The sequence below is a fragment of the Chelonia mydas genome, chromosome 18 (assembly GCF_015237465.2).
Source record: "Chelonia mydas isolate rCheMyd1 chromosome 18, rCheMyd1.pri.v2, whole genome shotgun sequence".
In the NCBI taxonomy this organism is placed as follows: domain Eukaryota; kingdom Metazoa; phylum Chordata; order Testudines; family Cheloniidae; genus Chelonia; species Chelonia mydas.
Window position 1 is genome coordinate 10,837,128 of NC_051258.2, and position 26,569 is coordinate 10,863,696.

Below are 26,569 nucleotides of genomic sequence, written 5' to 3' on the forward strand. Positions count from 1 at the left end.
TCCCACTGTCTTCAGTGAAGCTTCTCTTGTGCGTAAAAGGTTTTCAGGAGCGGCCTCTGCTCTGACCTTCCTTAGATAAAAAGACTCAGTTGGGAATTGTCTCAAGAAGGAAATAAACCGGCAGGCACCTCTGCTCAGTGGCTTCAGCGCCTTGCTTAGAGCAATCTGAAGCACATACTGGGAAATTTCACTCGTACAAGTTTTCTGATGAGATCATTTGAACTTGGCAGTCCCCCATTCAAACCCCTCCCCACCCCGTTCTCGGAATTCCATTTTCAGCAACTGGTGGAAAGTGTAAAATCGTCTGAAACAGCAACTTGTCTCAGAAAGAGATGGAACCAGGAGATCCACCATAGACCATGCCTCTTAATAGCGCTTTGACAGGTAACAAGGACCTCAGGAAATCCACAGCAGATCAGCATCCCCTCGGCTTCTGCGGGAGAATTTCCCCCAGTCCTTCGGCATAACACTTCACCTTTCTACAATGCCTTCCGTAGACAGTGCAGAGTCTCATCGAGCTTTACCAGCATTCATCCACTAACTTCACACCCAGCCTCTGAAGCTCTCTCTCTTTTCTACGGATGAGGAATCTGGTGCCCTACAGCAGAACGATAGGAAAGCCTGGAAAGGTATGTCTGCCCTGCAATTTAAAACCCGTGGCTGGCCTATGCCAGCTGACTTGGGCTCAAGGGGCTCGGGCTAAGGGGCCATTTAACTGCGGATCTGGCTGGAACCTAGGCTCTGGGAGGGTCACAGAGATCGGGCTGCAGCCCAAGCCCAAATGGGTGGACTGCATGAGCCCGAATCATGCAGCTGCGGGTGACTAGTTGCAGGATAGACACACCCACTAGAATGGAGTCAAATGGCAAATTACTAGCAGAATTGGAAATAGAACCTCTCTAACCACTAGCACACACTACCTTCTAGAGACAGTAATCGAACCAAGGATCCTGACACTTCAAACAGACTCAAGAGGCTGCCTGAGGAAGGGGGATCTCCTTGTCTCTCCTGCAGAAGCACCTTAGCTAGCCAACCGTTCTAAGACTCATTTAAGCAGCAGGAAGGGACGTTATTAAATCAGTCGTTTAGAGAGAAAGGTCCCTCAGGGGTCACCCTAGACTGTTTCAACTAAGACATTGTACTGTGAAGGGGATTAGAACTAAGCCCAGTTTTTCTACCCAGTTTTAAAAAGACAAATTTAGAAACCACAGTCAGTGGCCATATCTAAGTCCTGCTGGGCCAGCTTTTCTGTAACTTCTCTGGAAAGTCACTGACAAGGGCAGCGCTTCTTTCCTGGCTCTCCGATGAGATCCGACTTTGGGCTGTAAGGGATGGTCAGCATGAGATCAAGTTGAGCAATGTCACTTTAAATGATTGATGCAACATTCAGCTTCTTCCACTGAATTTTCTGGAAAAAACGTAGGAGATTTTCATCATTTAATCAAATGTGAGGGTTTTTACAAAGTTTAACATATTGAACATACAGGACCAGATTTGGCTCATAGTTACCATTACATAAATCTGCAGTATGGACTTATTCCAGATTTGACTGAGAGCAGAATCTGGCCCACAGCCAAATAACGACTGTGATAAATTAAAAGGAGGACTAGTGGCACCGTAGAGACTAACCAATTTATTTGAGCATAAGCTTTCGTGAGCTACAGCTCACTTCATCGGAGGCATTCAGTGGAAAATAGAGTGGGGAGATTTATATACATAGAGAACATGAAACAATGGGTGTTACCATACACACTGTAACCAGTGATCACTTGATCACTTGTTGTGTATGGTAACACCCATTGTTTCATGTTCTCTGTGTATATAAAACTCCCCACTGTATTTTCCACTGAATGCATCCGATGAAGTGAGCTGTAGCTCACGAAAGCTTATGCTCAAATAAATTTGTTAGTCTCTAACGTGCCACAAGTCCTCCTGTTCTTTTTGCGAATACAGACTAACCCAGCTGCTACTCTGAAACCCGTGCTAAATTATTGCACATCTGCAAACAAAATGTGACTCAATTACTTAATACATCGTTTTCCCACAAGAGGGCAGCTGCCTGCCAGCTTATCACTTATTCACTGCTTGAAATCCACAGCCTGGCAGATTGATCTGCTGCCAAGGCCAGGTCTGAGAATGACACAGCAGTAACACGCACTCCACCCACCATTACCACACTGCGGCTGGCATAGTAGCGTTACTGCCTTTATTATCCTCTAAGCAAAATCCCAAAGTGCTCCGAGTCTGTAGAAAACTTTGTAAAATGCTTCCTTAAAATCAAGGCACGGTTTCTCAACCGTGGAATGTCTCCTTCTGCTGACCCAGCCTCCCTGTTTCTTGGCCATCCACCAAGCATCACTGAGAGTTTATCACTTATGCTGGGTCATGAGCATGAACTTTACTCATCAAGCTCTTTCCACTGTCCGCTCGGTGGCAGCGGACACTGCATTTCTGACTGGGGCCTTTGTCAGCCTCCCCTTTTCATTCCCTCAACTATTCATTCCTAGATCAATCCGTCAACAGCAGCGCAGGATGGTCGAGTTCTGTTATGTGTGATGAACGAACGAGGGCTCTTGAGAAGTGACAAATGGGGCACTAACACGAGCTGTGCATTTTGCCCCACATACGCAGTCCCCGCAGTAGCAGCAAACCATTAATGCCTGATCAAGGCCGAAAATGAATTATATAAGCAAAACTGACTGCAGGGAAATGATGTGGGCTCCGCTTCTTTAACATATACCAGGTTTTCTATAACCTCGGTTTCAGAATTTCACACTTCTGATGTCAAAAATGTACAGTGACAACCACAAGGTTGTGTGGGACGAAGGCAAAAGTGTATCCAAAACCGACTGGCGGGCCGCGTAGTGTGAAGGCGTTTGGGGTTGAGAGCGGCATGTTCAAAATGATAAGGCCAACTGGATACATGTGTGAACTGAATGCTTGGGGAAGGTGGGGCTCAAAGTTACACATGGGAGCTACAGGCAGGAAGGATGGTGTATAAGAGGATCTAACTGATGTAACACACTCAGGGACAGAAAGTGTGAATTACCTCATTTTAGCCGCCTTTAACCAGGCATACCCATGTGTCACTTTCAACCCCTCTATGCATTTGCTCTGATTACGGACCGGATTCTACTGTACATTAAAGGCTTGGTTGGTTTGATTTTTTTTTTTTTTAAACGAGTTCAGTGTTTTCAGCCAGGGTGAGTGGCCTAGAAATAAACCTCAGTGCTTTGAGAGAGCAGAAGAGAGATGGATCACAGAGAACAGACAATGAAGCTGAATTACTTTGCCCAACCAGTTTAAAGGGAAGTGATTCTCTGGGGAATCCAAAGAGCAGAGGAGGCAGGATCCAAGGTGCTGCTAGAAATGATCTCTCGAGATCAGTGATACTCAGACCTCAGTGGTTCAGGGGCCAAATTAGCGATCAGCATTACGCAAAAGAGTCACAGTTGCGTGAATCCATTGTTTCATTTACTATAGTACTATTCATACTTAAACACTACGATGGGAAATTATATAACTAACTACTATTTTCAAAGCAAAATGACTGGCCAAGTATTATTTTATCAACTACAATTGGTTAACATAGTAAACGCATCCTGACTGGTTAATAATTAAAATCACACAGTGTTTTAATATCATGTGCGGCAAAAAGTCGCAGGAGACACAGTAAAGAGCCACCTGCAGCTCGTGAGCCTCAGTCTGAGTATCGCTGTTCTAGGTTTTAAAGCCCAACCCCCTTAGTCTGTATAATTTGAAACATGGCCCAGAAACCTACTGAGACCCTGCTACACCTGCCAAAGGGACAGAGCAAAGATTTGTTGGTGTTAATAGCCATAGATAGTAAACCAATGTCTCTCATCGACTCAGACATTTCCAAAGCTGTAGACTGAAAGCACTGGCTCCGCAAATGAAATCAAGGCCAGTGTTTAAACTTCTGTTTTCCAAGCAAAACTAGAAGCCAGATTTCCATCAATATCAATGGAAGGTGCAGTCCCTCATCAGAGGGCAGAATTCATCATACCTTATTTCTTAGCCACCCTCACCCCTCCCAGTGCCACTCTCAGACTCTGTTCTGAAGCAATTCTAGCACAAGTATTGCCTATAAGTTACATGTTCACAAGGGCTGGCCAAAAATTTTCCATCAAGACTTATTTTTGGCAGAAAATTGGGTTTTCAACTGAACTAATGTTCATCGAAAGTGACGGCTTTCGTCAAAAAACGTTTGATTGTTTTGTTGTAAAAATTAAAAATCAAACAGTATCTGGCAAAAAAATATATTCGAGTTTTTGAGGAAAAGTCAAAGTTCTCCACACACAAAAATGGGTTTTTTTTTCCATTTGTCGTCAAAATTTTCTTCAGAGAAAAACAAATTCCAAACAGCTCTAATTTTTACCATTCTTTCATGAGAACTTATGCATGGCAGAAAGAGAGAGGCAACATGATACAGGTGGGAAAATTCATATCCTCACTGCAGCTCAGAAAATGCTAGTTAAGGAGCCACCTTTCTGTCTTTTCTAATCCAATCGGTTTTATAGATCATGGGTGTGTTTGTGCGGAAGGATAAGTTTCAGGTTAGCAATAATACTTTGCTCTCACACCGTACTTTTCACCTGTGGATCTCAAAGCATTTTACTTTGGTGATTTAGCATCATTACCCTCATTTTATAAGTGGGGAAACTGAGACACAGAGCGGTGAGCAAGGCAATGACAGAGGAAGGTGTAGAACTCAGATTTCCTGACTCCCAGCCCCATGGTCTGCCCACTGCATCACAATGCCTATTAGAGAGCATCATGGCTGGTAGTGCTGAGAATTCTACCTTTTAGCCTAACCCCCAGTTAAAAAAAATAAAATCAAAATTCTAATACCAATATAATCAAGTGACATTTCATGTGCTTTCTTGATTTGACTATTATATTGGACCATTGTCCATTATATGCAAATAGTCAACATGTATGTTATTTCCCCCATTCCAAGGTGGGTTTTCTGGAGACTACCCCCTGGTACTTCTTTTTCCCTTTTATCCTGAGGGCCAGGTAGCAGCCCCTCACTTTCTGATTAAGGAAGGCTGGACACTGCTCCTGCAGGATCCCTCCAGTGCAGCCTTGGGACTGCAAGGCATTTTCTTGCATAATGTCCCCAGCTCCTCTGCTGCCCTGGGATGGAGTGTCTCATGCCAGACCCTGAATCATGAAATGTTTGCAATGCAGATTAAGAAAGACTTATTTAAAACAGCAGAGATATTTCAAAATGCTGGCTGCAGCCTCCAGGCTTCATGGAATCACAGAAGAGATTATAAAGCTGTTTTGAGTGACTTCTTCGGAAAATAACTTTGTCTGAGGCCATCTCTGTTCTCACTAGCAAGCATGAGTGTTTTGCAAAGTGGCTGCCTAAATACTGCAGTCAAAATGTGGGGGTGAAGAGGAATCCCTGCCCAGATAATGAGCGGGACATTATAACAATGCAAAAGGTTAATTCCACAAGTCAATTTTGAATCACTGGGGAGGAGAGGGCTATGCAATCTAGCAGTTCCAGCAGAGAACTGAACTCCTTCGACTCCTTCTTGTACCATCTACACACAACTGTTACTTTCATAGTGCAAACTGCACAGGTGTGGGGGCATAAAAGGCCCGTGGTTTCTATCCCCTATGTCTTGTAAGTTCTATTCTTGGCTATTTCATTTATTTTTTAATAAATTAAAAAGGGAGGTTTCTAAATAAGTTAGATTTCTTTATTTATATACATTTTTCTTGATAAAAAATTAAACCTATTTAAAATTAAATGTGAATTTATGACAACCTACTTTAAGGCCTAAACATTTAAAAATCATTTAAATTAAATTTAGATTAAAAAAAACAAGCACTCAAGCAGCCCACATGCACTGCCAAAGTTTTAAAAAAAGTAAGCCCATGAACTAGGGGAAATCACTGGGAAAGAGTGGAACCAGAGTTTGCTGACGTGCTAAACAACCAGCTGTAGCCTGCAGTAGCCTTTTGACTGCTGGTACAGAGAGAATTTTCTTCATTTCAGTTTATTCAGCTAGTTTGTGCAAAGTTGAGAAACTGATTGGGAGTTGAAAAAGCAGGAAAGCTTGTTTTCCTTTTCCAATCTATGAATAAAAACAAAGTGTGAGAGGATGAGATCTACGGGTTCTAAATCTTGAAGGCCATGGCGATCAGTCATGATCAGTTCAGTTCACTAACTACAGATAATTCTTCTTCTGTTTAATGAAGTTAATTTTAAATGCAAACATGTTTTGATATACTTACTTTCTTTGCTTATGTATTCAGCACAAACGTAGTTTTATTTAAATAATTTTTAAATGCCATTTTTGAGCATTTTTAATCAAATTCTAACTTCCATCCAAATGCAGTTTGTGACAAGTTACAGTTTAAAAATTAATCATTGCCTTCTAAATAAGAAATGCATCATTCACCATTTCCTAATGTAATTCAAAAAAAAAGAAAAAATATGACATACGTATATTAAGGCATTATATTTACTTAAATAAATATAGTAGATCCTCCTGCTTAGCAAAAAGAATTACCAAACTATACCAACCCATAAGAAACAACCTTTCTTTAGGAAAAATAACCAAAAAGTACAAATGCAAAACAAGATTAAAATCAAAGTCTTAAACCAAGGTTTCCTGTTTCCTTATATAAATCATGATAAAAAAGGGTGATTTAAATCAATCCACCCTCTTGGGTCTATCACTTTGTGACAATAGGTGAGTAACTTAAGAGCTCTGTGATTCAGTTTACCCATTAGAAAAGAAGTGTCTTCTTATTTTTATTTGTATGGTGGTAATTGCTTCCCCCTGGGGCTGTGGTAAGTAACACATTACTTAGTGTTTCTACAGCGTTTTGAAGTTAACAAGCATTGCATATGTGTTAAAGCTTATGATATCAGGGCATGGCACATGTTGCCCATATAGCCAAAATACCCATTACAAAATTATTTTATCCCTGTACACGTTTCTGGCCTTCTTACTGATCGTGTGAAGCCAAGCTACTCCTCTGGCACAGAGGGCAATCACCTGCAAATACAGCTGCACTGTGCCGATATATGCAACAGCTAAAAAGGACCTCTTCTCTCTGCTCCATGAAGAACAGATTGCTTGGTTCCACCAAGTCTTGATAAGGTTTTGACAGCGGGCACTAGAGATGTTTGGGTCTTGTCTGCCCTAGCAGTAAAATTTTTCAGCACCAGTGCAGTGGGAGCATCCACTGTCAGCAAAGGGTCAATTTCCTAAAGCAGACAGGAACTTTGTCCAGGGAAGCTGTTTTAGCACCTTGCCAGAAAAAAAAAACCCCACCAGATCTAAGCCCAACCTGCTAAAGGGGTGCTAATATGGTATCCTTGGCCAAAGATACCAGGGGCCAAGGTAATAATTTACGGCTTTGCGACTGTCTGGCGGTGGATTGTATCACTCTGCCCTGTCTACATGAGGAAAATTCTGAGAAAATTTCCCACCAATAGCAGCAACATTGATCGCCCTGGATACACTGCGTCACTTAGAACTGGCGTGAGCTAGGTTACGTCAGGTGTGTTGACAGCGGTCGCAGCCGCGGGAGCCCTGTCTGCTTTCCCTAAGACCTGTTCAGTGGCAACACTGGGAACCAACAGTAGGATTCCCCTGCCCCCGCACTAATGTGAGCTAAGTCCTAGACAGCTTAATGATCATCTGCCAGAGGGGAGGGAATCACAGGCGATCACTCACATGCAAGCTAAGGCCCTGTTTGTACAAGGGCTAAAGAAAAATAATTCCTGTAGGGGGAAGAGCGATCGACAGTGCAAATGAATACCCTAGTTACACAAGTTTCTAATGCATCCATCACAGGTAGGATCTCAAGGCAAATAATCCCTAATGTCCTTATAGATATTAAAGGGTCCAAACATGGGGGAAAACATGCATCTTGTAAAACAGCCAAAAACTGAAGGTAAAGATTTGACTTAGCTGGCCCCATTGCTCATATTTAGCTCTTGAAATGAAGTGAATGGGGTGGGGAGGGAGGGGAAATCTAAGGTGTCAGCCAAACTCTACAAACCTCAAAACTATCACCTTCTTGCAAAGCAGCTGCTGCCATCGATGCAGGGGGATCTACCCATCAGACACTCCTGTTACTCTAGAACCTCTGTTTAGGGGACCCCTAAAAAGAAAGCTAGGACTGCAAAAACATTCCAGGGAACCACTCCACCTCTCCCCAAACTTGGATCATTCATTCTTCATGGACCGAATGATCTTGCAGACTTTGGTTGTTGATTAGTCAGCTGGAGAAGATTCACTTCATAATTTTTACCCTTTGTTGCTTAGGTCATAAAGAACAACCTCTGTATGAGAACTTTCACTTCTGCCCCACTCCCCCCTTCTCGCCTGTGAATATCTAGACACATTTAAGAGTGCAGTGTAATATAATTGGTATTCATTTTCAACACAGCATGTGGGCTGGCTTTATCAGGGAAACCTCTTGTGAGCCTCAAAAGCCAAATGCAGCTGCTTCCCTCATCTGTAAAAGGTACAGAATGAAAACATGGTAACCTCACACTCTTTTTAATCTTCAGCGCATCTCTCCCCTTTCGTCTTTTGACTGTGTTTCCTTCCCCCATTGTCATCTCTGAACCTCAACTGGGAGCAAATTGAACTCAGCATCTTTGGTCAGGTGAATCCAAAGAGCTGTTCCAATTCCTGCAGGCAAGTCAACATCAGTAGCAATCATCACCCAAGCTTGGGTATCACAACTGTTCCTGAAGACAGGAAGAGGGAGGAGGAGGATTAAATTGCGCATTTCCCTAGCCAAAGGACCAGCCAATCCAAATGAAAAAGTTTCAATTTTATCTCAGTGACAAACAAGACTGACCAACTCTGAAAGAGAAAAATATATTAAGTTATACAATTTCCAGTATTCTTCAACCGCAGCCTAGGGTTAAACACAACACTTCGTAAATTCTCGTGTGGGCAGAATATGCCATTGTGTTAGTCATGTTACAGCATGACTAAAAGTTCAAGTATACACATGCCACCACCATGTTTAGGGTCAGAAGCTGGGAGGAGTGTGAATAGTGGCTCTTCCTTATCTCTGGATGGGGTTGTGAGCAGGATGGAGGTGGTTTTTCCCCGCCCAGTGGACTAGCAGAGAGCACACAGAGACTGGACTCAGCTAGTGGACCACTGTGCGTAGGGCCCAATCTTGCCCCCAGTGTAGCCAAAGAAAGTTTTATCACTTCAGTGGGAGCAGGATGAGGCCCCAGTAGAGCAATAGAACCCACAATTCCCTAATAAATTTGAGACCATCCTGAATATTAGAGGGTACACAGAACTCAGCGGTTCCCCTGGGCAGTAAGTTTGATGGATCTTGAAGATCGGTTCTGTTTACAAGGGAGCTAGATCCTATTTTCAGCTGCAAGATAATAAAGACCAATGAAATAAAATGGAGGGGAAAATCAAAATGCACCAATACAAAATGGGGAATAACGGGGGAGGCAGCAGTATTGCAGAAAAGAACCTGGGGGTCACAGATTGAATCTAAGCCAACAGTGTGCCGGTATTGTGAAAAAGGCAAAGGTCATTCTGGGATGTGTTGTCACATGTAAGACATGGGAGGTAACTGTCTCACTCTGATCAGCAGTGGCGGGCCCTCAGCTGGGGTACTGCATCCATTTTTGGGCACCACACTGTAAGCAAGATGTGAACAAGTTGAAGAGTCCAGAGGAGAGCAACAAAAATGCTAAATGGTTTAGCAAACCTGCCCTAGAAGGAAAGGTTGAAGGAACTGGGCACGTTTAATCTAGAGAAGAGAAAGCTGAGGGAGGACATAACTGTCTTCAAATACGTTAGAGGTTGTCATAAAGAGGACAGCAATCAACTGTTCTCCATGTCCACGAAGAGCAGGACAAGCAGTCATGGGTTCAATCTGCAGCAAGGGAGATTTTGGTTGGTATGACACAGAGGTGCACTTCTCTGTGTCAGCAACTCGTCAGGCCTGACATACTCACTAACACACTGTCATCACAATATACACCCACAAGGTGGCATGCAATACATCACTGGAAAACTAATAACTCACTGATCATTAATATTCTTGTGTGGTGTATGTAGATACAAAGAGTTATGGATATGTTGTAGAATTATGGTCTTAAAATGTGCTTGGCAAGAAACGCTTAAGCACAGTGAGCCTTAGACAAAGGGAGATGTATTTGCTTGTCTTGGTCATCAGGCGAAGACAAAGATGATACATCTATATAAAAAGGTAAACAAAGCCCTCAGTCTAGGGAGTGAGGGAGATAGCCTCTTAATTATAAAGACAGAGATTTGTACCCCACACAATAAACAACGGAATCAACGGACGCTACTATAGAAGTGTATCCAGTAAGATCTTTTATGATAGTCTGTAGCCTGCTTGTGGTTAAGATCATGTTGCAACGCATGCATTAACGCTACATGAGGAATTATGGAAACTCACTGACGTTATGCTTTAAAGTCTGTAACCAACACAGGGAGAAACAGATTTTCTCCCAGTGAGAAGGGAAGGCAGCTGTCTACCTCTCTCCAATGTAAATTAAGCATTGTGGAATCAAAACAATGGAAGCCCCATTTACATACAAATCAGCAGGAAGATGGGAGGTACAGCAGGAGACCTTCCTGCTTCTTGAAACAGGATCAATGAATTTTGAGAAGACAGCCTGGTACCTGCATCCCCTCTCCCCACCAGGCAGGAGAGGCAGGGCTGACTTTTCAAAGAAGAAATTTCAGAGGTTTACTGGACTTTAAAAAGAAAGGGGAGAGGTCCCCATAGTTGTCCCTCACTTGGAGGATTCAAGGGGCCAGCGCTCTTGAAATCACAGAACGCTGGGTCCTTCAACCAGGGAGGCTGAATTTAGGCAAAGATTGTAACTCGCTAAAATTAAGTTTTAATCTTATAAGCGTATTTTTGCTTTTGTTTCTTTGTAATCCCTTCTGTCTTTACTCCTAAGGTTCGGTATCACTTAAACTTTCTGTTTAATACATTTGTTCTACTTTTACTGTAAACCAGTTCAGGGCTGTGATTCAAATAAGAGCGCGTTTGTCAAGCCCCAGTTAAATTAATGAGCTGCAGTGTATTGTCTCTTTAAAGTAGCAATGAACATCATAACCTCAGAGTGTTCAGTGACAGGACTGGGCACTGCAGGAAGATGGCTCTGGGGAACTCGGGAGTCAGGCTTCAGTGTCTATTACCTGCAAGACAAGGACTGGACTGGCGCAGTCCTGAAGGCTTTGCTGGCAAGACAGACAAGCTGATGTGTCAGGAGCTGCCACACAGTTTAACAGCAGCAAAACCCTCCATCACTGAAGCAGAGAGGGGTAAGGTGGTGACTCAGTTCTAGGAACCCCAGCAGCCTGTCACACCGTCAGCTGGTTTGAAGGAAATTCGGGAGGAGGCGCTGTGGGGTGACTCCGCAAAAAATAAGTGGGTGGTGGAAGCCAGGGCGGGACCTACAGGCTTGTATGCAGGCTGTTGATGTCTGGGCTGTGAGTCACAGCAGCATAGCATTTAAGGCACCCAGAGTTGCAGGGCAAGGGGTGACAGAGCCCCTTTCTGGTCTGGGTTGAGCCCCAAAGCCTCACAGTTGGATATTAGGACAAACTCTGTAGCAATGAGGATAATTAAGCCCTGGCACAGATTACCGCAGCAGGGTTAGGCTAACCCTAACCCTCAGCAGGAACCCCTTGTACTGGAGGTTCAGAACAGATTAGACCAGTGGTTCCCAAACTGGGGTTTGTGAATCCCTGGGGGTTCACTGAAAAAAATTCCCTAATGGCGGAAAGAGCTGTCCCTAGGGACCCTGGGAAGCCAGTAGCCCGGAGCTTTGGGGACTTCCAAGAGCTAAGCAGACCAAAGCAAGCATATCTATTACACTGAGGAGATTGAAACTTCAAGCTTCCTTATACGAAATGGAAAGGGAGGTGGATATTTTCTGCTGTTTTTAAAATTAAATAGGCGGCTGGTGTTGTTTTTAAATTATTATGAAGAACAAGTTGAAGCTTTGTTGTAATGTGGGTTGTTTGCCTAGACTGCTCAAGACCTGAATGCTTGTGTAGGAGAACTCTGAGTTGGCTTCTTACATCCCTTCCTGCTGTTCCACATCTGATACTCCTTGATGAAACATAGGAGCCAGAAGCACCAGTAAGGGGGGCGATGAGGATCACATGCTGCCCCCCCCATCAGCACGCCCCCCCACAGGCTTTGCCCCTACACCCTGTTTTTTCTACTGGCGCCTCTGATAGGAGCCTTGTCTTCTAACAGGCTTAATCAAAAGTGATACAAGCTCCACAAGTGAGATCTTGGAAGAGTGTTGCTGTTTTCATAATGTAATAAAAATATGGTGATGATAAATCATAATGAATAAATAGTGTGTAATAAGCATGTCATAAAAACACATTTTATATTTCCAGGATTACTGCTTTTATAATTTATGCTGAGGTCAGGGAGAAAATCCCTGGAAATATTCATTTTTAGGAGGGGGTTCACCAGACTTGACATTTTCGTGAAAAGGGTTCGTGGATTGTTAAGGTTTGGGAACCACTGGATTAGATGAACATCTGTCGGGGCGGTCTAGATTTATTTAATCCTGCCTCTGCTGGGGGGGGGGGTGGGGGGGGGGCAGGGGATGGACTCGAGAACCCTTCCAGACCCACATTTCTATGACTCTCTGAAAACGAGCACGTCTTCGGCCTGGGAACACTGAGCCCTTTGGATATCGGGTGGATAATACGTTTGTTCGAGAGCATCAAGGTTTGTTCCTCGCCTTCACTCTTCCAATGCCAGCAGGCACGTGAGCTATCCCAGTGGAAGCGAGGCTCCTTGCCGAGGTAGAGCAGATCTCAGGGGGTTATGCTGCATTTGCGTCTTGCGCTGACTGAACTCATTAGTTAATATTCATTTGAGCTCACAGAAAAAAAAAAAAAAAAAAAAGCGTGGTGGTGAATCAGGGAGATGAGAAATCAGTTTGCTACAGATGAGTAGTACATCAGAACGAAAAGTATATTACAGTAAAAAAAATACAGAAAATGATCATCTACCAGCACTAGCTGCTCTGGAACTGACTACAGAATCACACCAGCAACAAAACTGTCTCCTTCTTGGGCTCCTCCCCAAAGGCTGAGAATACCGGAGAGAATCCTGCCCAAGCCTACGAGGGCGACCAGATAAACTTCATCTGTCTCATGGGGCATGTGGAAAAAAGATCAATAATAACTGTTAACTGGATGTAAACTAAAGACCAGAAAAACAGTTTAAAATATAGATAGGCTATGAACTGCCAGACACTAAACAGGAGCATATGAATTCCAGTGGTGCCTCAGGCTGCCAGCAAGAGTCATCCCACAGAAACACAGCAAAAAGACTATCCTTGGACCAAAGCAACCATAAGCTCTGTGACTCCAGGTTTTAACAGGCATGGAATAAGTAATGGCTGGGACCTAAGTCTGAATATTGATACTGAATATTAGAAAAGCAAATGCACTCTCTCTCTCTTGCAATAAAATAATCATTGTGCACTGATATAGCACCTCCCCCCCCCCCCCCCCCCAAATCAGACTGCAGACCATCAGGCCAATCCTGCAATCCTTAGGCGAGTAGCCCCAAAGATTGACCGGGTGAGTAGGGATTGTAGGATCAGGACCTATATGTATAGGAATCACTCCACCTTAAGGATGAGAGGATGGGAGCCAGATCCCCATGGTACAGTAAGTTGTGAGAGTGTGGGAGGGGAAATTACAGCTCAGGGCCACACGGCAAACCCCTACTTTTATCAAAAGGGCCCTGAGGATCTGCTAACATCAGTGCACAATAGGCAGGAATAAGTGTTCTTAAAGGTCTGATCCAGAAGGCCCACAGGCTTCAGATCTGGCTTTGATCTCTCTTTAAAGATCTCCAGGCCCACAAAGTTCGCTGAAACATTTCTTCATCATTTGCAATGACAGGCACAGCGTACATACAAATGACTCATTCACAAGGGACTGTTTGGGTGTCGCTAATATTTCCATTGGCAGGGGAAAATCATTAGGAGGTCAACCTGGGGCCCTGGTTCCTGCAATGCAATCACCCATAGGCTTGACTTCACCCAGGCAAAGCGGTGCATAGCCTCCATGATCTTACTCCCATGCATGACACACATTTATAAGCGTGTACAGGATGAGGGCAATTGTTGGGCATTGCACCAAGCAAACCCTGTACCCAGATACCTGTTATCCCATTATAACATGGTACCCAGGACCAATATTAACTGAGCAGAGAGTCTAGGTCTCCTGGGCTGAAATCTCAAGAGCTTTAACAGTCTGAAACCACGGATCAGTTGGGGGGGCAGAGACACAGATGATATCTTTTTGAATTTCATTCAAGGCAGAAGCCACATCCCATTCATGAATAAGTTACTGCAGAAAGGGGCTGGATGGTCCAATGAAGGAGCAGTTTTCTTTTTACACTTTGGGGAGATCTAAGTCAAGCCCGAGTTTCTCAGCTTGCAACCGAGCCTGGGCCACACAGATTCCCCGCAATCTCCGGGTACGTGCCAAGGCTTCTTGGGACGGCGTAAGGAGGACCCGGGGCGAGCTTGCTTTCCCCAGAACATCGGGTGCCAGCTGACGAGCCAAGGGCGTCTGTTGTTTGAAGTTAATAACGCAAGAAGCCAACCAATAAATAAATCCGGATCCTTTGCTCTTCGTCTGCCAGCTCTCCGGGGCAGGCATCAGGCCGCTCCGGGGCCCGGGGCCCCCCCACGCTTCCCGCCCGCCCGTAGCACCTTCCTCTCCAACGGGGAGACCCCACCCCACCCCGGGGCGTGAGCCCCCTGGGGAAGCAGCCCTGTGATTTGCCCCCAGCTTTTCTGAGCCTACAGGCGCGCTGGGTCACCCGTGCCCCCCGGCCCAGCGCTATTGGTGCGGGGGAGACCGGAATCCCCCAGCTCCAGCTGCTTCCCTCCGGGCTGAGCCCGGCTGCCCCCCACCCCCGCCCCGGAGCCACGCGCCCCCCCGGCACAGCCCCACGCCCGGCAGGAGCCCCGGGGCAGCTGCCCTACCTGCGGGGGCGCCGCCTGGGTCCCCCGGAGAAGCAGCAGGAGCAGCAGCAGCAGCCCCCGGGCAGCCATCGGCCCCGCTCCGCGCAGCGGCAGCCGCAGGAAGGTCCTAGCGCGTCCGCGCGCGGGACTCCCGCATCCCGGGCAGGGCTCCCCGCTGGCCTGGAGCGCGCCGAGCTCCTGGTCCCTGGAGCGAGCCCCGCGCCCCTGCAGGCGCCGGCAGCGACTTTCTAGCTCGAGCCGCGGGGGCGGCTGAATCCGAAACCCCGAAATCACTCCGAGAAAAGGGGTTTGACACAGCGTGTCACTAGCCCGGCCCCCTCCAGCCCTGCTCCCCGGGGCTACCCCCCGCGCGGCGGAGTCAGAGCCTGGGCTCACCCAGCATGCAAATTGCAGCCGCTAGGAAGCCTACGGGTTTCACCCCTTTGCCCGAAAACAACGGGCTCGGATGGGTCCGTTTCTCTCCCTTTCCCCGTCCCTGGCGGCAGGGAGCGGGAACAAAGAACCGCGGAGCCCGCCCGCAGCCCTTCCCCTCTGCGCCGGGCGGGGCGAGCCTGAGTCCCCGCAAACTCCTGCTCCAGCCGCTCTCTGCAGCCAGGCTCCCGCAAGAGCCCACACGCCTTTTCCTCCGGCTCCAAGGGGAGCGAGCTCACACCCGCCTGGGAGAGTCTGGGCGCTTCAGCTGATCTGGGAGGGGCCCCTCCTTCCCCCCCGCCCCCCGGGGCTTAACAGGGCTCGGGCTTCATTTACAGCCAGCCCGGGTCAACGGGCGTCTGGCCCTCGCTCTCAGCCGGCTTGGGAGCCGGTCCAGCTCGCAGCACGGCTGGCCCCATTGCCTGCAGCGGCCCCGAGCACCGCGGGGTTAGCTCTTAGCCCAAAGGGAATGTCAGGCAGGCCCCTCGCGGTTAGGCTCTGCGTGAAATCTCTTCTGCAGCCCCCGATGACAACAACAACAAGAAGAAGTCTGGTAAAAACAGCCTCCTCCCAAAGAGCAGGACGGGCAAAAACCCTGAGCCAGGCAGTAAAGTCCTGAGAAGCTGCATTTTCATGACGATGCTTTTTTCCTTCTCATGGGTGTAAATTTCTGCTGAGCAAAAGGTCATCACAGAATGAGTGGAGGGTAATTCGCTGCTTGAACCCAGGTGTGCAACAAGCCCACTTAACCAGCCCTGTAATTACCCGACATTTCACTCTCCTGCAGCAGCAAAGTTCATTACGCAAAATGATAGCACTTTCACTGAAATGGCTTTTGGAGTCCTTATTTAACTCCCAAGCCCCCCGGGGGGGGGCGCTATTCAAGAGTCACCCCCCCTCCACAATCACATAAGGCCTACTTAACTGTACACACCTGAGTCGTGCCCTTGGAGGAGTGGACTCAGGTGTGTTCGCAAGATCGGGCCCTTCCTTGTCGGATGAGTCTGCCGCTATTTTTAAAAGCAATGGTTTACATTTAAAGATGCCGTCTAATGCTTTCAACGGAACACCCATTTATTCCCAGCTCTCCCACACAAACTGAAACCTAAAATAAACATAGGGCCCTAATTTTCAGAGGTGACCTTGAGCACTGCATGGTAGAGGTCACTGTTCCATACCAGCATCTTATCCAGTTGTGCAAATATGTCCTGGCTTCAGTCTCAATTATAAACGTACAGAACACAAACTGGCTGTGGGTAGCAGGTGTTGGAGGTTTGGAGACAGCTGAGTGGTTGGGTGGGATGGTGTGTGTGTGTGTATTGGGCTGTTAAAATCACTGGCCGGAAATTTATTTAAACATTATGGTAGGTTGCATGGTTTTCTTGGTTCATAGATTGTAATTTGAAATAACAGCCCCTAGAATCAAGGTTGCTGGGCTGGGTTATTTTTGGTTTTGTTTTGAACTTGAATCAACATAAATACAACAGCAGAATTTGGGGATAGGATGTGTGTTTTATTAGGACAGGCACCAACATGGGATTGCCTCTGCTTAACTTTACCTACATGAGCGGTCTTACTGAAGTAAGCGTAGGTAGGTAACGGAAGGGCCCCCAAGGCCACAGTACTTGGATGCTCATAGAACAGGTGTCTAATGTTAGGCAAGTGCTTAAGTCTTTCCAAGATCAGAGATGTGGGGTTAAATCAAATCAAATCTTCTTTGAACGTGATGTGTCAGTGTGGAAAAAAAAAACCTGAAATGGTCACCGACCACTGTTCTTGTCTATTGTGTGAGGTAGGTTCTGCATTAAATAATACCATTCTCAGAGTGGGTATTCTGGTCCTCGTGTTTTAAATAAACACATTTGATTCAGACTGTGTGTGTTTTGATCATATTCAAGTGAATTACCAGGGACTTTCTGAAAGGAGCCATACCAGGAACTACAACACCCACCTCTGCTTCAGCAAAATAAAATTATTTTTCTCAAAACGTTCCATTCATTTCCTAGAAAATAATCCCCTGCACTGAAGATAAAAACAGATGTTAAGGACAAATTGTTTCTCCAGTTCCCAGTTCTCCAAAAGGCATTTTAATCTAACGGGCAGAAAGAGAAAATCGTTGGTAGCACAATGTATTATGGTTTATAATACCCATCTACTTGTATATGTCCCTCTATTTAAACACTTATTAAAATGTGCATTTGCCGATAAATAGTCCTTTGAACTCAATGGTACTACACGCAGGTGCAAAGTTAAGGCTTGGCTACACTTGCAGATGGAGAGCGCTTTGAGTTAAACCAGCCTTCGGTGAGCGCAGTAGGGAAAGCGCTGCAGTGTGTTCCCACTGGCAGCTGCAAGCCCACTGGCGTGGCCGCATTTGGAGCACTTGCAGCGGCATCGGGAGTGGTGCATTATGGGCAGCTATCCCACAGAGCCCCTCTTCCCATTCTGGTGCTGTGGCTTGTGGGAAGGGGGCGGGGCATTCTGGGTCCTGTCCCAATGCCCCATGATGCATTGCTTCGCATCCCAGCAATCCCTGTGATTCTGTCCACATTTGGTGCCATCTTTCAACGTTCTTTGTACTGCGCGCTCTGTCTTCTCTTTCGGTCTGCAGGAATGGATCCTGAACTTGTGAGGAAAACGCTGATGGGTCGACAAATTGCAGTCGAGTTACTCCTTAAGCTACAAACTGACAGTGAGGACTCCGACGACGATATTGACTCGAGTAGCCCCTACGACACAAGATTGCTTGTGGCATTCATGGACATGCTCACCACAGTGGAATGCCACTTTGGGGCTCGGGAAACAAGCAGTGAGTGGTGGGATCACATCGTCATGCAAGTCTGGGATGACGAGCAGTGGCTGCAAAACTTTCGCATGAGGAAAGCTACTTTCATGGGACTGTGTGCTGAGCTCACCCCCACTCTGCAGCGCAAGGACATGAGATTGAGAGCTGCCCTGAGGGTGGAGAAGCGGGTGGCTATTGCAATCTGGAAGCTGGCAACTCCAGACAGCTACCGATCGGTCGCTAACCAGTTTGAAGTGGGAAAGTAGACCGTTGGAATCGTGTTGATGCAAGTTTGCAGGGCCGTTAATCGCATCCTGCTCAGAAGAACCATGACTCTGGGCAACGTGCGTGACATTGCGGCTGGCTTTGCACAAATGGGTTTCCCTAACTGGGGAGGGGCAATAGATGGGACGCATACTGGAATATGAACTTCATGCAGCAGGTCCTCTTTGGTTCTTCGCTGCCGCTTCCTGATTCTTTGCAGTCTTTCGGCCATTGATAACAAGGACGGCTGCGATCTCAAGGTTGCATCTGTAAAGCCAAAATGCAACACTTAACAGAGGCAGCATTGTTCACACCAGACAGAGCAATGATTCTGCCGTACTTAAAGACAAGCACAGTGCACACAATAGCAGAAAGTGCCCGTCCCAAAACGAGCGCACATAACCCACAGGAGCCCCAAAATGATAAGTAAGCAGAGGGGCAAGGGGGACTGATTGTTTCAGGGCTGTACTGTCCTCTGGGGTTGGTTCTGTGCCTTGGGGAGAGCCAACAGCTGCAGGGGGCCCTTATACTGAACACTGTCCCATTTTCCACAGGATGAGTTCGTCCTGAAAGATATCTCGCTTCGGAGGGTGACCAGGGAAGCAAGGGAGGGTCTTCTACTGCAATGTGGATTCTGCCCTGGCCCATATGCAGCTTGCCTGTGTGCAGCAATGGTCCCCTCGCCCCTCACAGCACAGTGGTGCAGACATGTTAGCCTGACTGGGACAAGGAGCACAGTAGCTCTGCCAAGGAACCTGTGCAAGTGGATTGCCCAGCTTCTGTATGAGACTTTTGAAGAGATCACTGGGGCGGATTACCGCGATGTGAGAGAGCACATCAACGCCCTATTCTGCATCTAGGCATGCGCCCAGCCCCAACCCTTCTCTCTGCAGCCCTCCTCGCCCCAAGAGCCTGCACCAAACAGCTACCTTCCCAAAGCAAAAGCCACTTACTGGGCACCTCCTCTGCTGTTTGTTCTTCCCGAAGCACCGTCCACTGCGACTGGCTACCTTCCTCCTGGCTTGAAAACAGCTCCTGGCTGCGTGCATCTAGGGATGCCGGGCGTCCTCTGGCTCTGGCCCCACCTCCTCCTCAGCACCCTCTCTCCTGCTTTCCTCCTCCTGTTTTGTTGAACTCTGCGCTGCTACAGCTTCTGAAGTGTCCATGGAGGTCTTCAGAGTGGAGGTGGGGTCACCCCAAGTATCATGTCCAGCTCTTTGTAGAAACGGCAGGTCGTGGGGGAAACACCGGAGTGGCTGTTTGCCTCCTGCGCTTTGTGGTAGGCATTCTGCAGCTCCTTCACTTTAACCCTGCATTGCAGAGCGTCCCGGTCATGGCCCCTTTCCATCATGGCCCTTGATATCTGCCCGAAGGTATTGTAATTCCTACGGCTGGAGCGCAGCTGGGACTGGACAGCTTCCTCCTCCCAAACACTGATGAGGTCCAGCACCTCGCCATTGCTCCATACTAGGGATCGCCTGGCGCGTGGAGGCACGGTCACCTGGAAAGATTCGCTGAGAGCACGCCACGCCTAGCTGAGCAAACAGGAAGGGGAATTTCAAAATTTCCAGAGAATTTAAAGGGCGGGGCAGGGCAGCAGAGTTCAAAGTGATGACCAGAGAGGCTAGCACAGGCATCGTGGGACACTTCTGGAGGCCGATCAGAATGCATTAATAGCCCAGGGCGCCCACACCGGCACCGCGGCACTCCAGCGGGGTTGCAGCAAGCCTTATGCTTCTTGTAGAGGAGGATTACCAGGGGCGCTCCAGCCACGGAGTCTGGGTGCTCTACGTGCCTTGCCAGTGTGGACACCTCAGGAGACAGGGTGCCCGGGGCTGATTTAATGCGCTCTGACTTGCAAATGTAGGCAAGGCCTTACTTAAATGTGTAAGGATTTTCAGGTGGACAGCTTTGTTAATTACCAATGCTATTAGCGCAGTGCCAAGGTAAATATTTTGGCAGAAGTATGAGTGAGAAAATAATTGAGAAAAGAGGCATCATTCTTAAACACTGATAAATGGAAACAAGGGAGCATTCTACCAAAGGAGACAGTTTAAAATACCATCTCGTGGGAGTGTTGCCAATGACTTCTGTGAGTCCAAAAAGAAAAGGAGAACTTGTGGCACCTTAGAGACTAACAAATTTATTTGAGCATAAGCTTTCGTGAGCTACAGCTCACTTCATCGGATCAGACCCAAAGGATGTACAATGTCTGACTCTTACTCACATTAGTTTCAATGGCTTGCAAGGAGCCTCTTGCTGGAGGTAAGGGCTATGCTATGTGCAGGCTGCAGAATCAGGTCCTAACACAATATTCAGTGAACACGGCCTTATTACATTTGCAGGTCAAGGATTCTTGTGGCTACAATGATACTCAAGGAAGGTATTTGCAGCTGAAGATCATTCACCAAATTTCTCTGTTGCCTTCCCCCTTCCCAGTTTTACCAGGGGAGAGCTTCCAACGAGGCCCTTGGAGGATCACACTTGCTGTAATATGACACAGGGAGGGAAGTGGCAGCTTGGACAGTCAGTACCCAAACCATTTAGCGCCGTATAGGTGAAACCCAGCATCTTAAACCTCTGCTGGAAATCCGTTGGGAGCCAGGGCAGATCATGGGCAGTGGTGTATTGAGATCATATCAGGAAACACCACTTAGGCCTGGTCTACACTAGAAAATTAAGTTGGCTTAACTATATTGCTCAAGGGTATGAAAAATCCACACCCCTGAGCAGCATAGTTAAGCTGACCTAGCCACCCCCCCTCATCTAGACAGCGTGTCTACACTTCTGTCAACCTAGCTACTGCCTCTCAGGGTGGTGGAATAATTATAGCCATAGGAAAACCCCACCTGCTGGTGTAGGTAGCAGCTAGGCTGCAGCATTTCAAGTGTAGACAAGCCCTTAGCAAGTAAAGGCCAGATTTTTAAGGTGTTTAGTTGCCTAATGATGTAGATAGGCACATCATGTGATGTTCAAAAGCAGGGTATGCTTAGCTGCTTCTTTAGGTACCTAGATACCTTAAAAAAATCTGACCCCCTCCCCCCCCCAAGTGGCTGCATTTTGTACTAACTGCGGTTTCCAAACGATCTGAAGTTGCCACTCCCTGTAGAATAGTCTCATTGACATCAATTGGGCTAGGTCAGTTTGCTCGGTCAATCATTCCAGGAACATCATTCCACAGTATTTACTGTAGCAGGTGTATGGAGATGTTGCATTTATTCTTAATTTTCAACTTTCTCCAGTTTGTTTAAATTCAGCCAGTTGTTCAAATCACCTGCTGTACGTTAAATATTTTCAGGTCAACTTTGATAACCTGATCGGTAGAGTGCTGTCAATTCTCCAATTTCACCCCAGAATGGGTGTCCATTATGGTCAGACTTCACCATAGCAGATGTGTTTATTTCTCTTATTTTATTTCACCACAGTTCCAACATTTGTTTATTCTTACTATGTCATGCTAGCTGTTGTTCGGGATCTCATAAAAATTTACCTCCTCTTGTTTATATAGGGACGTTGCTATTTCTACATATTTTGATTCTGAATTGTCTAGCATAAGTCTTTAGCACGCAAATTTCGCAATTTTTCATTGAACTTTTAAGACTTGATACTGCATCTCCTTTCACACCCAGAACTCCAACTTTGGTCACAGAAAGGGAAGGGGTTGGGTTGTGCAAGGAGTGCTGGGTTGGATCTTTATGGACGTGCAAAGACAGTTGAATGCTGCAGTCTTGGATATATAGCAATGTTCTTGAGAATTAAGAATTGCACAATACAAAAATCAGGGGTCATCACCCCATAAAATTAATAGGCAGCAAGTTTAATACAGACAAGAGGAAATACTTTGTCAAAATGCACAATTAAGTCGTGAAACTCATTGCCATGGAATGCTGTGATGACAAAAAGTATAAATGGGTTTTAAAAAAAAAAACTAGACAAGTTTATGGAGGATAGGTCCATCAATGGCTATTAGCCAAGATAATCAGGGATGTAACCCTATGCTTGGAGTGACCCAAACCTCTGATTGCCAGAAGGCAGGAGGGGAACACACAGGTGTAACTCCGCAAAATTGCCCTGTTCTGTACACTCCCCATGAAGCATTGGTACTAGCCCCTGCTGGAGACAGAATACTGGGCTAGATGGACCATCGCTCTGACTCAGTATGGCTCTGCTTATGTAATAAATGTTTCCATTTGTTTCTCTCCCGTACATTTAACCTCTAAGAATTAAAACAAGAAGTCCTAGGTAGAATACAAAGATTTTCTTGTTGTGGACTTGGATTCAATAATCCCTTACACAGAGGGAAAATCCCAAAAGATTTCAACACTTGCAGTTTCAACTATAGCAGACATCCTCATAGTGAGGAGTCATTCTATTATAACAACGGGGGGGGGGGGAGGGGGAAGGGGAGGGGAATATCAACATCTTTTATAAAGTTCCACACTCAATATCTGCAATCTAAAGAAAAAGAAAGTAGAAAAACAGACCAGATTTTCTGATTTGAGCAGGAAAGGGGCTTTTGCCTCAATCAGCTGTGCTATTGAAAAGTAATAATTTAAGTGCAGTGTTTTGGGGGGTCGTTAGTGACCAGCTATAGGAAGCTGATTCACCTTGGGCCATTAACTCCAACTGGTCATTTATCCCAAACAATAGCAAGATCATTATTACTATTACAAAGTATAATTTTGAAAAGAACCTTTTGGGCATTTCTCCATTTGTTTTCTCCCTGTATTAGATCAAATTCTACTCTTAGCCACCCTGGTATAATTCCTGTGGAATTAGTGGAGTTACTCCACGTATCCATTGGTGTTAATTAGGGAAGAATTTGGCCCTTCGTAGGATTTACCTGTTGGTCACTCCTATCATGAGGTTACGTTTTTCTCCAAGATTCCATTTTGTCTGATACTAAGTTCTCCTGTAAGTTACAAGCAAGCCATATCCAGGTGCCCAAAACCCCTGATTCAGCCCCAGAAAATCATAAGATTGGCTTTAAGATCATGGGATTTTAAAATATTATTTGCTTTCTGGCTTCTGAGCCTCCCGGGTGCACATTTTCAACTTTTCCTCTGCAGCCATGAGAGCTACCTACTTACTTTTCTCCTAAATGAAAGCTGAGTGTCTCACATCATCACATGACTCCAGGAGCTGGGGCTTTAAGAAAAACACCCAATATTGTGAGACCTGTGATAATATATTGAGAATTGGCAACATCGAAGAAGATAGACACGGATCCAAATGAGAAACTTGCATTTGAATTCCCCCTAGTATGAGGCGCTGCCTCTGAATTAGGGACCAAGCTTTCTGAAGCAGTTCAGATTTGGTCCATTATGGGGAAAGATTTAGCAGCGTTGATCTGAACCCTGATCCAGTGGTTTTTGGTTTAGCCTCAGCTCTAAAGTGAGGATGGATGCATCAGGCATAAAGCAGTTCTATGCAAGTGAGCCTTGAGCTAGAATATAATTCAAAAGAGCGTATTTCCATTTTGTTAGTAGAGATTTTCTTCAGTATGAAGTTTTCTTTATGGAACTACTGAACTTTTCCCTCTGCCACCACATAAATTCTCCAACTCACCTTCCCTTCTTCTGATGACCACCATCCTTCTGTTCTCCACTCACTGGAGATCTGATCCAAGGCCCATTGCAGTCAATGGAAAGTCTCCCATTCACTTCAGTGGGCTGGGATCAGGTTCTATAATTAGTCTGCAAAAAATACCTAGATCTGACTCTGGTCAGAGCCAGCACTGACCGGAGAGGCCTGGCTGCAGTCACAGGTTGCACAAAATTATGGCACACATTCAATGAGAGTTACCCCTTCCCATCTTAATTTAGGCCTGAGACTATTTTTTGGAATGGGAGTGGGCAGTGGAGAACCTAGTTAACACCAAGGAAAAGGAATCTTCATGTTTTTTTAACTTTAATGTAACAAGGGGGGTTGATTTAGCCCATACACCCTTTATATATGTCACATAGACCCACTGAATGTACCCAAATGGTCATCACAGTCTCTTCCCCACAATCTTGCTACTGACTTTATAGGCTGACCCTCAATGAGGCTGTTACTATTTGGCCGTCGGAAAGCAGCAAAGTAGCTTTGCATGTCTGAACGGTTGATATCCATTAGAGGGCCAATGTTTCTGTAGCTGGAAGCACACGGACATCAACAGAGATTCTGGCCCATTGTTTTCGTGGCTGACCTTAAGCATGACGTTATGTATATTTTATTTGCCTTTTATTGTATCCATTCATTCATTATTTTGATTTCAATGAAAATAAAAGCAGGCGTAAAAAGTGCCAGACCTTTCCATCTGAATCATGAGAGCTGGGGCTGAATTTAAAAATAAATGGCTGTTACAAAATGTGGTCATTTACATAGAGTTGATTTAAGTAGGGAAGTCCTCTGATCCTATTTTTGGCCTGTCAACTAATAATCTTAGCTTATAAGTAGAGATGAAATTACCCTAATATTAAGAAAGGAGAAGCTGTGTGATACATTTTTTTCTTTCTTTCTGAGCACAGTAACATCAAAACCAAAAACACTTCCTGAGTCAAACTGAAAAATGAGAAAGCTGACTGAGAACTCAGGGTGCTGTCAGGAAAGAGGCTGCTGGGCCTTCCATGAAAGACACCACCACCATGTTGCAGAATTACTATCCCGAGAGGTTGACTGAGAGATAGACAACCTCAGAAGAAAGATCATAGCATATCTGATGCTTTCGGTAACCCTCAGACTCCCCCTGACCAGACAGAGCCTCTGGAAAAGAGCAATCAATTTACATTTTGTGCTCTCTACTAGGACAGTTTCTGATGCCGCTTTATTTGTTGCATGCCACGATCCTACCTCGCCATCGCTTCTGATTTATACCCTTGCTGCAACTGGAGGAAATGCTGAGTCACCATCACAGTCAATGCTGTGAGCCGATCAACCATGATAATCAAACAACTGGGAAAAATGTTGAGGTGGTGGAGGGTGAGGGGAGAGCGAAGCTATCACATGAAGACTTCAGCCCACGCTGTAGGTGTCGCTTCCCTTTACACTCCTCCAGCCCTGCCCTCGCCTACGACCCCACACGCAACCTCATGCCTATACAGGAGCCTTCTCCAGGGCAGCTCCTTATTTCTGGTAAAACCCGCCTGTCTCCATCTTGTTTAAAACTGAAACAATTGTTGTGTTTTATTTTTTATGATGCCGGTGGAAATGAGCCCTACGGCACCAGGGCTGACTTAGGTCCTCCTCAAGCTCACGCTGCTTTGAAGTCCTATAGCACGCACATGCATCAGTGGGGCTGCGACGCTGTCCTGACCGCAAAGCTCAGGGAGACCACTGGAAAGCCACCGCTGACAAGAAAGGCCTTGCAAAAGGCAGGAAATAAAGGATACACTTTCCTTTGGCTGGCAAGTTTCTAAGTGCACGATATTTTAATATGAGGTGGCCTAGGAGGTTCACTAGCATTTCCAGGAAGCTACTCCTGCATCCACAGGTGCTGATTTTCATTTTTCTGGGTGGGTGCTCCACCCCCACTCCACCCCTTCCCCACCCTCGTTCCACCTCTTCCTCCCCAGAGGCCCTGCCTTCACCCCACTTCTTCCTGCCCCTGCTCTGCTCCCTCCCCTGAATGCTTCCTGCCCGTTGCTGAACGACAGATCGGTGGGTGCTGAGCACCCCCAATTTTTTTCCCATGGGTGCTCCAGCCCCTGAGCACTCACGGAGTCGGCGCCTGTGCCTGGATCCATCTGGAGCTAGAGTCAGGGCCATCCATTCAGAGCCTGTTCAATCTCTTTCAGTTAAGTCAGAGAGAACCTGGTCCTAGAGTCTATCCTGCTCAAGGAATAATCTGATTATGGATCTAGCCTAGAACTTGGGATATATGGGGTCAGTTCCCTGCTTCAGCAATCTTCCTGGGTGACCTGGAGCAAATAATTTAAGCTGACTTGGTTCCCCCATCTATAAAAACAGGGATACTACTTCCCAACCCTACAGGGCTGTTATGAAGACAAACACATCACTGACTCTAAGGTGCTCAGATACCATGGAGACGGACACCATGTAAGTAC

At 46.2% G+C, this 26,569-nt stretch overlaps 1 protein-coding gene across 2 annotated transcripts in view; it reads right to left on the reverse strand.

The window, feature by feature from the left end:
• TNFRSF8 (TNF receptor superfamily member 8) overlaps window positions 1-16,081 on the reverse strand; it is a 37,031-nt gene extending 20,950 nt beyond the window's left edge. The window contains exon 1 of one of the 2 annotated variants that reach the window (XM_037881323.2): window positions 15,062-16,081. In XM_037881323.2, coding sequence (XP_037737251.1) covers window positions 15,062-15,130 — 69 coding nt within the window. In that variant the 5' untranslated portion in view covers window positions 15,131-16,081. The remainder of the gene's footprint in view (window positions 1-15,061) is intronic. The other variant, XM_043531709.1, reaches the window with a different exon arrangement.
• Between the last annotated feature and the right edge of the window lie 10,488 nt (window positions 16,082-26,569).